Source organism: Vulpes vulpes, chromosome 12 (genome assembly GCF_048418805.1).
Source record: "Vulpes vulpes isolate BD-2025 chromosome 12, VulVul3, whole genome shotgun sequence".
In the NCBI taxonomy this organism is placed as follows: Eukaryota; Metazoa; Chordata; class Mammalia; order Carnivora; family Canidae; genus Vulpes; species Vulpes vulpes.
In genome coordinates, this window is record NC_132791.1 from 65,001,915 (window position 1) to 65,018,008 (window position 16,094).

General features: G+C 45.5%; 1 protein-coding gene across 2 annotated transcripts; it reads right to left on the reverse strand.

Annotated features, from left to right (window-relative positions):
* Positions 1-2,865: 2,865 nt before the first annotated feature.
* Positions 2,866-8,936, reverse strand: FAM170A (family with sequence similarity 170 member A). Of its 2 annotated transcripts, none has more exons than XM_072728757.1 (5): positions 8,680-8,936; positions 5,409-5,549; positions 3,910-4,675; positions 3,555-3,613; positions 2,866-2,987 (listed from the first exon to the last, which is right to left on the reverse strand). In XM_072728757.1, the coding sequence occupies exons 1-3, from the start codon at positions 8,783-8,785 to the stop codon at positions 3,960-3,962; spliced, it is 963 nt and encodes a 320-aa protein (XP_072584858.1). In that variant the 5' UTR covers positions 8,786-8,936; the 3' UTR covers positions 2,866-2,987; positions 3,555-3,613; positions 3,910-3,959. The 2 variants fall into 2 exon arrangements, with proteins under 2 accessions (XP_072584858.1, XP_072584859.1); XM_072728758.1 differs by lacking the exon at positions 8,680-8,936 and adding an exon at positions 7,553-7,755.
* Between the last annotated feature and the right edge of the window lie 7,158 nt (positions 8,937-16,094).

Genomic DNA, 16,094 nt, shown 5'->3' on the forward strand with positions numbered 1-16,094 from the left:
CTTGAAAACAAGGAGGACTTTGGGAAGTCCTTTTGGTAGGGATGCGAGATTTCATTTGTCAAGACTTGAGAAATACCCTCCACTCAGATCGTCTCTTTAAAGCCCATCTTTCCTTCACAACCTTACTTAGGCCTCCTCCCTCACCCCCAAGCTGTGCAGTGACACTGCCCAGGAAGATGGATCATTTGGTTCTTCTAGCTGCTGTGGTCCCCAACAGTGGAGTACCAAAGACAGTGACCAAATACTGAGAAACAAAAGTGAACAGGAATGGGTACCGACAAAGCAGAGCCTTCTGTGACAGGGTGGCCCAAGTCAGTTGCATGTGCCTGGCATCACCCTAAGTATGAGCATCTTTAGGAGTTCTGAAGAAGGCAAAGCCTGGCTGTCGGGATGCACCCTCAGAGTCCACTCAGGGACCTCAGCTTTAGACCCCAACATCTCTCCTGTGTCTGCTCAAAGTTTTCACAGATTCTCCTTCCTTCCACATTTCTTCTGAGATGCCAGGACTGTGGGAGATGGGGGAAGGCTCAGGGCAGCCCAGACTTCCCAACAGGATAGGATGCCTGGCATTAACCTCCTACCTTCTGCCTCCTTAGTTCTTCCCATTTGGAGGTGATTTTACTTCGTGCTTCAAGTTACTGGCTGGAGGTAGCCTGCTGGCAGGCGGCAATCCTTCCAACAACCCGGCCCTTCGTGACTGTCAGAAGCCTGGAAGGCTCTACAAAATACTGTTGGCTCTAGAGAAAGGATGGAAACCATCCATTTATCCAAGAATGCCTGAATCAACAACAACAAAAAAAGGGTGCTGTTTGCATATGGCTGAATAACATGGAGCAGTTAAAATAACAGACCTACACTGATACAAATCGACAGACAAAACATGAAAATGCAGGACTGATTTAAAGCAAATGTGATGCACAATGTTAGATCATCATTTTATATATATATATATATATTTCATATATAATATATGAAAGTATGAACTGGATGCATGCAAAACTGATACTGGTTACCTCTGGGGAGTGGGGGAATGTAAAAATAGGTCTAGGAAAGGTTGTATGTTTAAAAAGTATCTATAAAATGAATTACTCAAGTTATCCACAGAACATATGATTTACATTTAGTATCATCATTTATCCAGGAAGCCCAAAAGAAAACACCGATAAACTAGTAAGAAGAAGATAGTTCAGGGCACGTGAGTGGCTTGGTTGGTTAAGTGTCTGCCTTCAGCTCATGACCTCAGGGTCCTGGGATGGACTCCTGTGGCATTGGGCTCCCTGCTCTGTGGGGAGTCTGCTTCTCCCTCTGTCTCTACCCCTCCCCCCTGCTCGTGCTCACTTTCTCTCTCTTAAATAAAAATCTTAAAAAAAAAAGAGAGAGAGATAGAAGATCAACAAATTTAAACATCCATCAAGTTTCTCTACATTGAGCAAGAGCGGCAGCACCCTGACTCCTACCCACAAGCCTTCACATGACTCTGCTCCATGCTTTACAGGGAAGTCTCTATCTGAGCAGAAACAGCCACAGCTCTCACTGCATGACCTGCATCCCACCAAGTCATGAGCAGTACACTCTAGGTATGTGAAGCAGTCAGTGGAAGAGAGAAGTCAAAACAATGTCTAGGGAAAGAGGACCTAGGAAGACAGGAGCGAAGGGAGAATTGCTGATGGACTCAAGGAAGAAAGGAAGAGAGGGGCAGATTACAGAGTGCCCAGAGGCTGCCAGAGAGTAAGTGGAATCCCCTAGTTGGTGGTGTGAGTACAGAAGTGTTATAGGATAAGCCTCAAATGCTGAATTCTTGGAATGACAGTTAAAGCATCTTGAAGCAAGGGATGTGGATGCTGGTGGGACCCCGATTGAAGAGACTGAGAAGCATGAAGCCAGTGGGAAGCTGGTTTTATTATTATTATAATGATTATTATTATTGAAATAATAATAATAATTCCACAAAAGGCCCATGAGAGGCTGCTTTCACATTCTGAAAAAAAAATCCATGGGATTTTGAAATTCGACCTGATTCTGCTTCATTTGACATAATCTCTCAACTTGGAATGATTTCCTTCTAATCCCATCAGTGCTCTAAAGCCTGGCTTTAGCCCCCTACTCAGATGACAAAGACATACCACTCCCTGCTCACCTTTCACTCCATGGACAGCCTCGTGCATTGAAAGGAGTCTTCAGTGCCTCCTAGATATCTGTAGTTCCAGGGACTGGTAGCAGTGGGGTGGTGATGAAGTTCAGGGATGACGGCGTCCTATATTTGAGGGGCTAGAGTAAGAATTTACTTGGAAATGGGAATATTAACATCACAACTGGAAATATCAGAGCTTATTGGCTTAAAAGTCTGATTTCAGCCATCTCTTGCCCAAATTCCTGACTGTAGTCAGATGGCTTCCTTCTGAGCACTGTGACAAAGGTCCCACCAACCCAAGGGGACACCATTCCATGGACAGCTTCAAAACTAAGACATTTCTCCTCTGCCCTGGTGCTTCCTCGTGAAGCCACAACTAATAGGCCCTCCTCCAGGCCAGACCTGGGGAGACATGGACAACACCCACCAGGCCTCTGAAGGCTGCCTTTACAGGGCTGTCACCTACGACCCTATAGCACCTGGCACTTACCACTGACCTCGTCTGAACTCGACGTATCTGTCCTGGTCTCATGTGTGATGTGGAAACCAGCCTTGTGAAAATACTCACGTAGAAGCCATATCAATCCCGGAGCGTGAGGACTACCACTTCTGGAAAGGATTGTAGGTGCTTCTATGAAACCTAGTTCGTAAGCCACTAGAGAGACAGATGTAAATGGGGCAGGAGGTGGGGGGTAGATGGATACGATCATTTTAATTCAAGAATATATGCTGGAGAGGTTTGGAAAACAGCCTTTATTGCATATGATATTGATGCTAAACCAGGCGCCGCTTCCTTCGTCTTGCTTCACATCATTGGCATCCTGTCTGCTACTCTCCCCGTGGTCTCTTTTTCTCCCTGGAAAGGATTAAAACAAATAAGGCAGAACAGGAAGAAACAAGAAGCAATGTGAGCTCTGCTAGTAAGGGTGAACCTTCAGAGCCATGCAGAGTGAGTTTATTTCCAGATCAACTACAGCCACGTCAAAGTGCTTAAACATTTCCAGATCTCCTGGGGCCTCACTTCCATGTTTCTCCCTCTCCACACTCCACTTTCTCCCAGGAGGCTACGTTCATGGGTCAGGGTAAGAGGCCAGCTGAGGCTGAAGGCTCTTGCACCTCAAACCTCTGCTCCCACTAGGCTACTTGTCCTCTCTCCAGACTCCTGCTGGCCCTTGAGCTTGAGCTGATCTCTCTTGGCCCAGAAAAGCCATTGATGGTATTTGCTTTTAGAGTTCAGGTCAGTCATAGAGACAGTGAGATAACTGCCAACAAAATCTTCACTTTCTCCTTTAAGTAAATGGAGCTCAATCCCTCATGTAGTGGCAGAGCCACCAGGTAACCCAGTACACCCTGGGGCCCCTTCCTCTAAATTCCCCTGGGACCTCATGACATGACCTCAGATGACGCCAACCTCAGGCATTACCTCTCCCAAGAGAAGGCCACACCATCTTCTGGGATCTTCTGGCTCATGAATCTCAATTGCTGTGTGGAAACCAGAACAGAAAGAGACACTTCTTAATGAAAGAAGAGAGGTGCCATCTGAGTCCTTGGAAATTTCCAGAATTTCCTGTGGGAGCTGACTCCCTATTTACTGTCAGACTTTCTGAAATATGTGGACAGGAAGCCAGGGGCCCAGTGACCTGTGCCCCCAAAACTTCAGTTGTCCCCTGAGCGGGGAAGGCCCCAGCTCTCCCTTCTGGAGGCGTGAGGCCGACAGGAGAGAGAGGGCAGCGGCTTGGGCAGGCTCAGCTCCCTCGGCACCCCCGGCCCCTGCTCACTTCTTGTCCTTCGGAGAATGAAACACACAGCCCGGGCACTGGCTCCAGGGTCACGTGGAGCCGAGGTCTTCCCGTGCGGCCGGCTCCTCCTCGCTGGCCTTGCCCTCCGGCCTGGCCGCCGCCGCCTCACTCCGCTCCCCCTCCTCCTCCTGGGCGCTCCCGGCCCGACGGCTGCCGCCCAGCCGGGCCATGGTGAGGTGGAACACGTGGCAGCTGAAGCCCTCCCTGACCCCGTGCTGCACGTGCTCCCGGAGGCTCTCCAACGTGGAGAAGACCCGGCAGCAGGCCATGCACCTGAAGCCGGTCTCCACGGTCACCAGCCAGTCGGGGGTCTTGGCCCTGGGTCCCTCCTCAACTGCGGGCGACCCGGGCGGGCTGTCTGACTCTGCCCGCTCTTCGTGCTCCTGCTCCTCCCCACTGGGCTCGCTGTCAGACAGCAGGTTTCTGGTGGACACATCAGAGGGGGGAGTACCTACCCGCACGTCCTCAGGAAGGGTCACTTCTTCCATCCTGGGTTGCTTTTCTACTGACTCTGAGGTCTCCTCTGTCTCCCAGGAGACAGCCACACCCTTTTTCATCTGTACCCGCATGTAGTATATTTTCATGCCCCTTTCTTTTTTGTTTTTGTACAGAGAGGACACACAGGTCTTATAAGACGAAGGGGACGAGGAGACATGGTGTGAGGGGGGAGCAGTCTCCCCTCGTTCCTGAACCTGGGCTAGGGGTGATCTAGGCTGGGGACTGTCTCGATGTACTCTCCGGAGTCCTGGGAAAGGAAATTAGAGACATAAGACCGTGCATGGGGCAGGCCAGAAGCTGAGAGCACTGCAGATGTGAAGATGTGTGACAAAGGACAGAGGGGCCTTGGGGTGATGAGCCTGGTGTTGGTGTTCATGCTCTGGGTGGTGGATCTGGTGTCATCTAGGTGCTCTTCATGTGTGTGTGTAGGGATGATGCTGGAGGGGACGTCTGTATCCAGGGATATGGACTAGGGTGATACTGTCGGTGTGTCTGTGGAATGTGGACGATGGTGGAGGAGATGGCACAGCAGATCACATGTCTGGGGGTTGTGGGCTGAGGATGGATGTGTGGGGAATGCAGTTGTGCGCATAAGGTGTGGGGGTCTGAGCTGGATGGTCCTGCTCCGGTCCTGGAGACCTGTGATGAGGAGCTCCATCCTTCTCTGGAAGCAAGAGCAAAGGCAAAGCCTACACAGCTCCTCCGAGGGTGCTTAATCCCGTCCCTGAGCCCCACACCTCAAGCCCAGACCTTTCTGGCCCATGCTTCTGAACTTCCCCACTATGGTTGCACCAGGGCTCCACTCCCTCACACTGAGTTCATACCCACACTCTCTCAACAATTACGCTATCTCCCCAGGCTCCTCCACTGAGCCCTATCTCCACTGATTGTCTTGGGTTTCTTCTTGGCCTCTCCCATATCTACACACCCCCTACCTCGTATGCAAGGGGCCCCACACCCAAGGAGCCCTGAACCCTTACCACTATGGATGAGCTTGAGTGGAGAAGAAACACAGGAGAAGTATTCAGAGGCAGAGGATACCTCCTCTACCCCTGCGTCCCAGCCTTTAGCCTCCTCAGTTGATTCAACCTGAGGGGCATCCTCCTGTGACTTCGAGACTCCTGGGAAAGATATGAAAGCCTCAGAAATACAGTGGATGGAACATATTATTGCATCATTCATCCATTCAACAAATATTAACTAAGTGCCCAACATATGTCCAGTGCAGTGAATACACATGGTTCAGAGTCTGGTCCCGAGTGGATACTCCTATACTTAATTACTATCAATACTTATTTTGTTAGTGCCTTGTTAACAATGAAGGCCTGAGTGGTGACTGTGACTGGTATGTGTGAAATGTGAGAATGTGTCTCAGCCAAACCTTTCACAAGTGTGGGAGTGACAAGGGGTGAGAATGGTAGAATTGTGTTGGTGGAGAGTCTGGTGATGGTTTGTGTCCACAACTCAGGAAATGTGTGGCGTGTGAATTTCATAGTTTATAGAATATATGGCTTATATTTATGGTGTGTATTCAATCATTTATACATTCATTCAATGATATTCAGAGAGCATCTACTATGTATCTGGCATTGTTCTAGGCTCTGGTAATGCTGAACATTCTAGTACAAGATAGACGCTAGACAAAAGTACAATAAGTATGTGATATGTCAGCTGGTGTTAAGTATACAAGGGTTGCCAGAGTTAGCAAACAAAAACAGAGGATGCCCAGTTAAACACGCATTTCAGAAAAAACAGAGAATTTTTTTAGTGCAAGCTTCCCCTTGCAATACTTGGGTCATGCTTATTTTTAGTATAAGTATGTCCCACATGGTATTTGGGATATACTCATACTCCAGAGTTTGGTGTAAAAGGAGAGGACTTGGATACACATGGATGGTTTGTGAACACAGTGGAGGAGTGGTGTGCATATCTGCCTCTATGCTCTGTGTGTCGTCTGCTAAAGCAGCTTGTGTGGAGATGTGCGATTTTTTTTCTGCACCCACATAAATGTGGGTGTATAAGTGCCAATCTCATGAAACCCCCCTAACAAGAGTTCTGTATTCACTCTTACACGTCTCGAGTGTCTCTCAGATCCAGGCAAGGTGATAGGAGCTTCACAAGGCGGACTCACATCCGAGGACACTCTGCCGGCCTTCTCCCTGCTCCTCCCCCGTCATACGTACAGAGGCAAAAACAATCCTGCCAATCCCTGCCTTCTCTGTCCTATCCCAGCTGCTGCCTGAAGATCTGCCTCCTGTCCAGGGCTCACCCTATACTCTCCAGGGCTATGAGCCTTGTGTTAGATGCTAGGCTCCAATGTGGGGTAGAGGCTCTGGCTGGCTCTCCGGGGTGGGCTCCATTCTGGCCCACCACCTACATGTGACCGCCCCCTTCCTCCAGGGCAGGCTGCCCCTGCAACGCCTGCAGTCGCCGCGTGCCTGGGAAGTCAAACCACAGCTCCCAGAGCTCCCTGCGAGGCCTTGACAATATTTCTCAGGCCCATCCATCTGGGCTTGGTCTCTGAAAGGCCGGTCCCTTCCCTCCGATCACGTCTGCCAAGCCCACACCTGTGGATTCCCCAGCTCCCACGGATCAGTGGTGAATTCTTCGTGCTAAAGGAATACAGTCTCCCCACTTTCAGTGTGATACCATCTCTAGACAATCTCCCTTCTCCCTTCTCAAAATATTTTCAACAAGGCTTCTCTTTGCTCTTCAGCAAAAGAGACAAGGAACCCGTAGATCTCCATCAGCATCCTTCACGACCCCCACCCCAAACCCGTGACCCCAGAGGAAGATCAAACAAAGAGAATAAGAACCCAGGACTGAGAAAAGCCACCCCTGTGAGTGTGGGCAAGCAGGACCCCGGCCTGCTACGAGTCCAACAGAGCTCCAGGCCCCAGCAGCCCCTGAGAGAGAAGTCCAGCCTGGCACGGCCAGCTCCCTGTCTGCCAGGAGCCTCTGGCCCTCCTGTGCCATCTCACAACACGGGGACCCTCAGGATGGACACGGCAGTTGATACCAGGTCTTCCCCCCACCCCGCCCCCTTCACCTCCATCCCGCCTTCCTCAGAAGGCTCAGGCTACCCACAGCCTTTGAGCCCCAGACAAGGTGCCCCAGCGCATACCTCCTCCCTGCTCGGCAGTTCCTGAGGACTCTTCATTTTCCAGATGTTTCCTCTTTTGTCGCTGTTTCATGGTACCAGCTACAGGAGTTGCTTAGAAGATGCGTAACACCCAGTTTCTCCTCCTTTTCCCTACTGGCTGGCCCTTCTTGACTCTCAGGAAATTTGTTAAGGTGACCCAATATATATAAAAATTGTCGAGTCTCCTAAATGGCTGAGGAACTCAGACCACTTAGAGAACCAGCAGCACTGCCCAGTGCTCCCTCCAGCAGAGGGCTGTTAAGGTTCAAAGGTCACCAGGCCCACAGCGGGAGGGGTTCTATGACCTGACCGATGACATCAGAGCATTCTGGAGACCTGGATCCCACACAGTCTTTGCAGATGCACAGAGCCCATTTTCAAAAAATAGGGTCTCTTCTCCATGGAACCTCTCCCGTGAATTCAACTCACATCTTCTTAAGAGTGGTAGGATATTTTGAGATGCTAATCTGCTCCTGTTTGATTGTTTTTCCTTTCTCCTGTTATTTTCTACCCTTTCCCTTCTACATTCAAGTGGGTAGCAGACTCTGCCTATACTGGCCAGAGGAGGGCCATGGCAGGCTAAAAGCAGCAATAGCATGCTTATGCTTTTGGCTTTTATTTCTAAAATCCCCAACTGCTGTACAGAGAGGATACTTGGGCAGAAACCTAACAGAAGCAGGATTCTTGAAATGAAGTACTTCCTGTCTTCTTTACCTACTAGATTGTGGAGAGGTACCGATTGTCAGAGAGAGCTCTGTGGACTGGTGGCCAGGAGTCTCCAAAGTGTGGTTAGAGGTGGCAAAAAGATGTGGCAATAGCTCCAAGAGGAAATGGCATACAAGCAAAATCATGGTGACCTGTCCCACACAGGACACAAGAGCCACCAAACCTCAAGGAGGCATGACAACCAAGCTGATGGACATCTAAGCTATACCTGGGTACTCCAATAAATAGTAACCACGCTCTCGCCTCGGCCTTCATTAGCTGTGGCTCAGTATCATTTCCAAACAGGGATGGGTGGAAATCCAAACAGGACACCAGTGGGATCAAGGCTTAAAATACAAATTAAGTGGAGTTACAAAAACAATTTTGTACTATTTCTTGCGTACCTCTGCTTGTGGGCTGAAATGTACACCAGTTATAAGCGGCAACCCATCTGGATCCTCCTGATTTCAGTCTAAAATGAGAGACACCTCCTTTCGAGGCAATGGCCATGATCCTGCAGGAGTACTGGTGTGCGGGAATGAGGTAAACTCCAGAAGTCACTGATACCAGGAATCCTCCCCGGACTAAGGGGAGTTCAAATCTGAAAGGCACTGCAGAATGTCCCGGTCCCCAACAGTCCAGAGTGAAGACAGGACAAGTTCAGCCTTGCAAGGATCTGCTGATGAGATTCAACTTTCCTGTTTCTTGGAATCCCTAGGTAAGAAGGGACAAGGAGGACTTTTAAAAAGCTTCTTGTGGTAGAAATTTTCATACACAAAAGTGAACGACATTTTATAATGGGGATGTGGCTCCATGGACCTATCACCCAGCTTGAACAATTACCAATATTCTCTCATTCTCGTCCCATCACCCCCACCTGCACCCCGTACCATATACACACACACATAGCTTCTCATCATTTCTTTTAGTTTAGATGTTTCTGGGAGTGTGTGGGGGTGAGGGAAACTGTATTTTGAAAAAAATCTCAGACATATGTCATCTCTCCCTGAAGGCAGCAGTATTTATATCCAATAGATAAGGAGGCTTGTTGTATCATTTTTTTTAACACAAAAGTGCTATCATTCTTACCCAACAAATTTAACCACAATTTCATGGTATCACTTAATAACCAAGCCATACTTGAATTCCTCCAATCATATTAAAATATCTTTTGTTATACCTCCTTCACTGAAATCAAGGTCCAAACAAGGTCCAGACATTGCAACTGGTGAGCCTTTTAGCCTGTGACAGCTCTTCCTACCTGTTGGGGGGCATTCATTTGTTGAAGAAACTAAATTATTTATCCTGTAGCGTTTTCTGCAGCTTCAAGTGGTTCATTGTATCCTTGTGATGCCATTCAAGGTCTCCTGTTACCCATATCTCCTTCTAAACAGGTAGTTAGATCTAGAGAGCTAATTAGATTACGTTCAGTTTCTTGCTAGGGCAAGATTATTTTGTCAGTGGTATAAGTGGTGTTGTGTGCCTTCCTATTACATCACAACATTAAGCACATAAAGTTGTTCCAATTGTTAAGGATGTTGAGATTGATCAGTGGGTTCCTGTGCTGTCAGGTGATCCTGAAACTATAATGATCCCATCAGCCTTTCAACAAATAGCATTAGTAACCACTGATGTCCGTTACTTCATTAGGAGTTGAAATTTCATTAGGAGTTCTAATCCCTTCATTCCAAGGAAGATAATTCTCTTTTTCTTCCCCCTGCACCCATTTCGCCCTTCGCCTCTGGTAGTCATCTATTTGTTCTCTGTGTTTATGGATCTATTTCTGCTTTTGTTTGTTCAGAAGCAGGAAGTTTCTTAAGGCATCCTTCTTAGACCCAGAATTTCTGAAAGAATTGAACTTCTCCTTTTGGCTCAGATCATGATCTCATGGTAGTTGGATGGAGCCCCCCATCAGGCTCCACGCTCAGTGCTGAGACTGTTTCAGATTCTTTCTCCCTCTTCTTCAGCCCCTCCCCACTCTCTCCCTCTCTCTCTCTCTCTCTCTCTCTCTCAAATAAATACATAAATCTTTAAAAAAAATTGAACCTCTCTTCACAAAAAGAAAGATGATTCCAATGTACCAGCTCAGGTTTTCCAATTGAGGACCAGTGGGATTTATCACAGTAGTAAGGCAAAGCCAGGTTGGGACATACTTCACTTATTCCTTCTTCATTCATTCTTCACTCCATAAATCTTTATTGAGTCTCTACTATGTGCCAAGCTCTCTAGATGCTGTGTTTGAACATTTATGAACAAAACAGATAAAAGGTTTTTCTCTCAAGGAGCTTAATTCTAGAAGAAAAGACAGATAATCTTGTAAAATACATAGTAGGTTAGATATTGACAAGTACCATGAAACAAAATAAAACAGTGAATTTGGGTGTAGAGGAAATGGGGCATTTCTATGTTAAATGGGAGATCATGGAAGTCTTTACTAAAAAAAAAAAAAAAAATCAATTTTCAGTAAGACCTGAGGGCAATAAGAAAATTTACAGCCAAGGTTATATTTTCCAGATGAAAAGAAGAGGTTGGAGTCCTGGATCAGGGGTGGTTTGGCCTGTTAGACCATCACAAAAGAAGCCTGTGTAGGCAGGGCCAAGACAGAAAGAGAGTGGTCACAGATATAATGAGGGACCAGACACTAAGCTATTGTCAAGAGTCTGCCTTTTTCTCTGAGTGACTTGGAAAGTGTCAAGAGTCTTGAGTGAATAATTACACTTAAAAAGATTACTCTGGGGCACCTGGGTGGCTCGTTTGGGTAAGCCTCTGATTCTTGATCTCATCTCAGGTCTCCATCTCACAGTCCTGAGTTCAAGCACCATGCCATGTTGGACTCCATGCTGTGTATGGAGTCTACTTAACAAAAATAAAAAAAGAAAGAAAAAGAAAAGAAAGATGGCTCTATTAAGAATAGCCAACTGGGAGGCAAGGGCAGAATCAAGGAAACAGGGGGGCCTATTGGGGCACCCCCCTGGCTCATTTGGTAGAGTATGCAACTCTTGATCTCAGGGTTATGAGTTCAAGCCCCACATCAGGTGTGGAGCCAAACTTTAAAAAAAGGAAAAAAACAGTGGGCTTATTGCAATTATCCAGGGGAGAGAGGATACCTAAGAGGAAAAACAAACTAGACTTTGTGAAAACTAAAACCATTTGCTGTGTGAAAGATCCTTAGAAGAGTAGAATAAGACAAGTTAACAACTAGGAGAAAAGATTTGCAAACCACATACCCAACAAAGATGTAATATCTGTGACATGTAAAGAACTCTCAAACTCATAATAAAAAAGTAAACAATCCAAGTGGAAAATGGAGAAATGACAGGAAGAGATGTTTCAGGGAAGAGGTTGTGCATATGGCAAATAAGCATATGAAATGCTGCTTTATGTCATTAGGCATTAGGGTCATGCACTCAATGAGACACCACTACACACCTACCACACAAGCTCAAATAAAAAATTGTGACAATAGAAAATGCTGAGGAGAATGGGAAGAAACTCCATCATTCATACACTACTGGAAAAAACATAAAATGACAGCCACTCTGGAAAAGAGTATGGCACTTTGTTTAAAAAAAAAAAAAAACTAAATGTGCAACTACCATCTGACCCAGCAATTGCATTCTTGGGCATTTATCCCAGGGAAATGAAAAGCCTGTTCATAAAACATACCCATGAATGTTGGTAACAGCTTATTCATGATAGCCAAAACCTAGAAAAAACTCAGATATCCTTCAATGGGTAAATTTTTAAATAAACTGAGATGTATCCATTCCATGGAATTCTACTCATACACAAAAGAGGAATGAACTTGGATGAATCTCTAGAGAATTATGCTGAGGGAAGAAAGCTAGTCCCAAAAGGTTATATACTGGATGATTCCATTTATGTGACAGTCCTGAGATGGCAAAATTATAGAAAATAGGTGAATAGTTGAGTGGTTAAGGTGTATGGAAGTATGACAGTGAAGTAGGCATGGCCATAAAATGGCAACATGAAGTGTGTTTGCCTTCATGGAACTATTTTGTGTCTTGATGCTATCAAGGTCAATATCTTGGTTGTGACAACGTAGTATAGTTTTGTAACATGTTTCAATTGGCCAAAGTGGGTAACCTTTACACTGAATCTCTCTGTATTATTTCTCACAACTGCATATGAATGCACAATGATCTAAAAATTAGAAGTTTAATTTAAAAGAACTGAGAGAAACATCTTACTTACTAGATTATTGGCTTATGATGAGAGGATATAACTCAGGCACAGTCAGATGGAAGAAATGCAGAGGACAAGGTACGGGGAAGGGGCACAGAGCTTCCATGCCACTCTCCTCAAATCTCCATGTGTTTTACCAACCAGGAAGCTCTCTGAACCCATCCTTTTTGGTTTTCACAGAGGCTTCATTACATAGTCATGATTGATGGAATCATTGGCCAGGGAGGACTGATTCAGCTTCCAGCCTCTCTCCCCCCTCCCCAGAGGAAGGAGGCGGGATTGAAAACTCCAACCCTCTAATCACATGCTTGGTCCCCCCTGGCAACCAGCCTCCACCCAGAGGTGCTTCCAACCTCACCTCATTAACAAAAGACACCTGCATGGCTCTTATGAAGTAGGAAATTCCAAGAGTTTTAGAAAATCTGTGCCAGGAACAAATATGTTTTTCTTACTATATCACACAGCTACTTTCAATTTCTACAGCTGTGCCTTGCAGAGGCTGCCTAGTCCATATCTCACTATTTCCAATGACAGAAAACACAATTTCCCTCGAAGCAGTTGGGACATTTATCTATAGAAAACTAGTAAAACCTGAATTTAAGGAAAGGAAGCCTCAGTTCAACTCTTTGGATACTGTTTCAATCAAAAAGGAGCATAATTATTTTATTGTAACAACCCCCCCAACTAATAGAGACTTAAAACAACAACGGATCATTTCCTACTCCTTGTATATGCCCACTGTGGGCTGACTTTAAGTGCCCTCCTCGATTTCCTCATTCCTGGATTCTGGCTGATAAAGCCACCAGTGTCAGCCATTACTGCCAAGAGAATTCTGGAGTCTCACACTGGCATTAACTGTTCTGTCCCAAAAGTAACGCATCACTTCTACCCAAAATTGTTGACCACAACCTTATGTGTCTCTCCATTTTCTAGGTTCCTTAGGCAAAAATAATTGTGAAAAGTAGTAATGAAAAGCACAGGGACCATGTAGAAAGATCCTCATCCCTCCCCACGAGGTATGAGACCTGACAAAACCATCCTGTCACATATTTACAAAACTATGGCTACAACTCCGATGTCTTAGATCACAATTCAGAACCTTTTCCTGCTATGCTATGTTAGGATTTTAATGTCAGGGCAATGTAGTCGAGATTATATGGGACTTGGTTAGTTTTTTGTTTTGTTTCTTTTTTCTAAATAGATTCAGGAGGTGGGGGGTGGGCATGGGAGCTCCTAAAAACTTGCCTTAAACTGAAAAGTCCCCGGAAAATAATTTCACTGCCTTTTGAAGTGAAGTAAAGATTAGGTGTCTGAGAGACTTTTGTACTCTGAATTTAGGGAATATAAAGGAAACAATCTTTGGAAGACTACAAGCAACAGGCAGAAAAACTCTTGACTCTCACTTTGTTATTTCGATTATCCCATTGATACTCCAGGTCTTTGAGTAATAATGGTGCCAAGAGCCAGCGTTTAGCCAGGATAAAAGTATATATAATAGCGTGGCAGCCCCTGCAGAACCAAATACTACAGCAAATGGTTTAGCTTGATTCTATTTGCCCACAGGTCAGTTAAAAGAAACAAATGGTCCTAAAACATTTACTCCAAATAGTACTTTTGCTCTTATTATTTTAAAGGTAACTTGGCTGCCAAATAGTACTCTGTGATGAAAAAGAACGCATATACGGGAGGAGCATTTATGCATTGAGAGATGTTGCTTATTTTGCTCCTGCAGATACAATGCACGTCTAATGAATCAGAGGCAGTCTTCCACTCTTGTCCAAATTGTGGACAAACAAGTATGTCATTCCCAGCCTTTCACTCATCCTGGTCATAATTTTTTTCTTAAGGAATACTATTCCCTTGCTCAAATTGTCAATGGCTTCTGTATTAAAAACCTAAAATATTCCACCTAGTATTCAGAGCTCTGCAGGGTTTAAAACCCCTCCTGAGTCTTGTAGGCTCAATAACACCCAGCTTCTCGCCTCCACTTGCCTGGGCCAGCCTTCCCATGCTCAGAACGTGGTCCTTGCTCAAGTCATTTCTTTCAAAAGTACATATTTTTCAGGGATCCCTGGAAGGCTCAGTGGTTTAGCGCCTGCCTTTGGCCCAGGGCGTGATCCTGGAGTCCCGGGATTGAGTCCCGCGTTGGGCTCCCTGCATGGAGCCTGCTTCTCCCTCTGCCTGTGTCTCTGCCTCTCTCTCTCTATGTCTATCATGAATAAATTTTTTAAAAGTAAATAAAATCTTCAAAAGTACAGATTTTCAAAGTACACCCTTGTATTTGATTCTTGCTTTTATATACAACACTATTATATAGCATCGACTACATTCCCTGTGCTGTACCTCTCACCCACATGACATTGATTTCATAACTGGAAGCCTGAACCTCCCTCTCACCTTCATCCATTTTGTCCATCCTCCCCCAACCTGTCCCCCCTCTGGCAGCCATCAGTGTGTTCCCTGTATTTATGGATCTGTCAATGTACAATTTGGTTTCAAGTGGAACTAAAATCCTACTTTGTAAAGAAGCCTTTCCAGGTATTCCAGTGAGAATGGAACACTCTTAGCCGTACCTCTACGATAGCTCTTTTTCATATTCTGCCTTCAGGCCACTATTAATGAATGTATCTCCCTACAGCAGGGAATGAATCCTTGGAAAGGAGAGGCCATGATTCCTTATCTCTGGTGTCTTCACAGCTCCTTGCACTAAGTGTGAGCTCCCCTACCTGTCCGTTCAGCCCCTCAAAAACAAAAGCTTAAATAAATAAAGAGCCCAAGTATATGCTCTTTTTTTCTTCCCTAGACCAAACAACATCCTGACCGACAACCTCTTTTATTTTTCCCCACAGAAGTGCCATGCCCACATTTATCCCAGCCTTGTCATCGTACCCATGTATCTGAAGTGAGAGTCCTGTTCATCCTGTGTCATCAACCCAACTCCCTTCATCTGCAAAACTATTTTTTTTTTCCATTGCCTAAAATTTGGCCATAGGGACTCAGGACTTCGAATACCTCCTGAGAAGTGCTACCTTAACAAACTATTATCAGCCACTGTCCTAGGAAGGAATAAGGGAAAAGAGGCTGAGAAGCAGACCTTTTTTTTTTTTTTTTTTTTTTTTTGTGGGATAGGAGATGTGGAAATTGGGTAAAGAAGGAATGGTATCTGGGAGGGAGGCAGATGTTGGGCGTGGTGGTGAGAAAGTACCAAAAATAAACATTCCACTTTCTCATAAATTTGCAACAGACTAACTCTTCCTGAGATGGTGCCCCCATGTGATGCAATGAATTAAGAGCACAAAACATATATATCCATTGCAAATTAGTAATGTTCACAAACTGACATGAGACTTGTGGAGATTAAAGAACTGCAAAGTAATCAGAGTTTAATTATAAAAGAGCCCAGAGATGGGGGTAAAACCCAGAACTAGAAAGAAAATCTTCCCATCAGGGACTCAGCTGCTATGTATAAACTGTATGCAAGTGAAGCAAGCTTTATTAAGCAGAGTTAGATGATTACTGATGACTGGGAAAAACCTTGACCCAAAAGCTTAATCTGAATCAAGCCACAATGCCCTCTAAACCCATTTAGTAGGGCTTTGAAAATCTCCCTGAA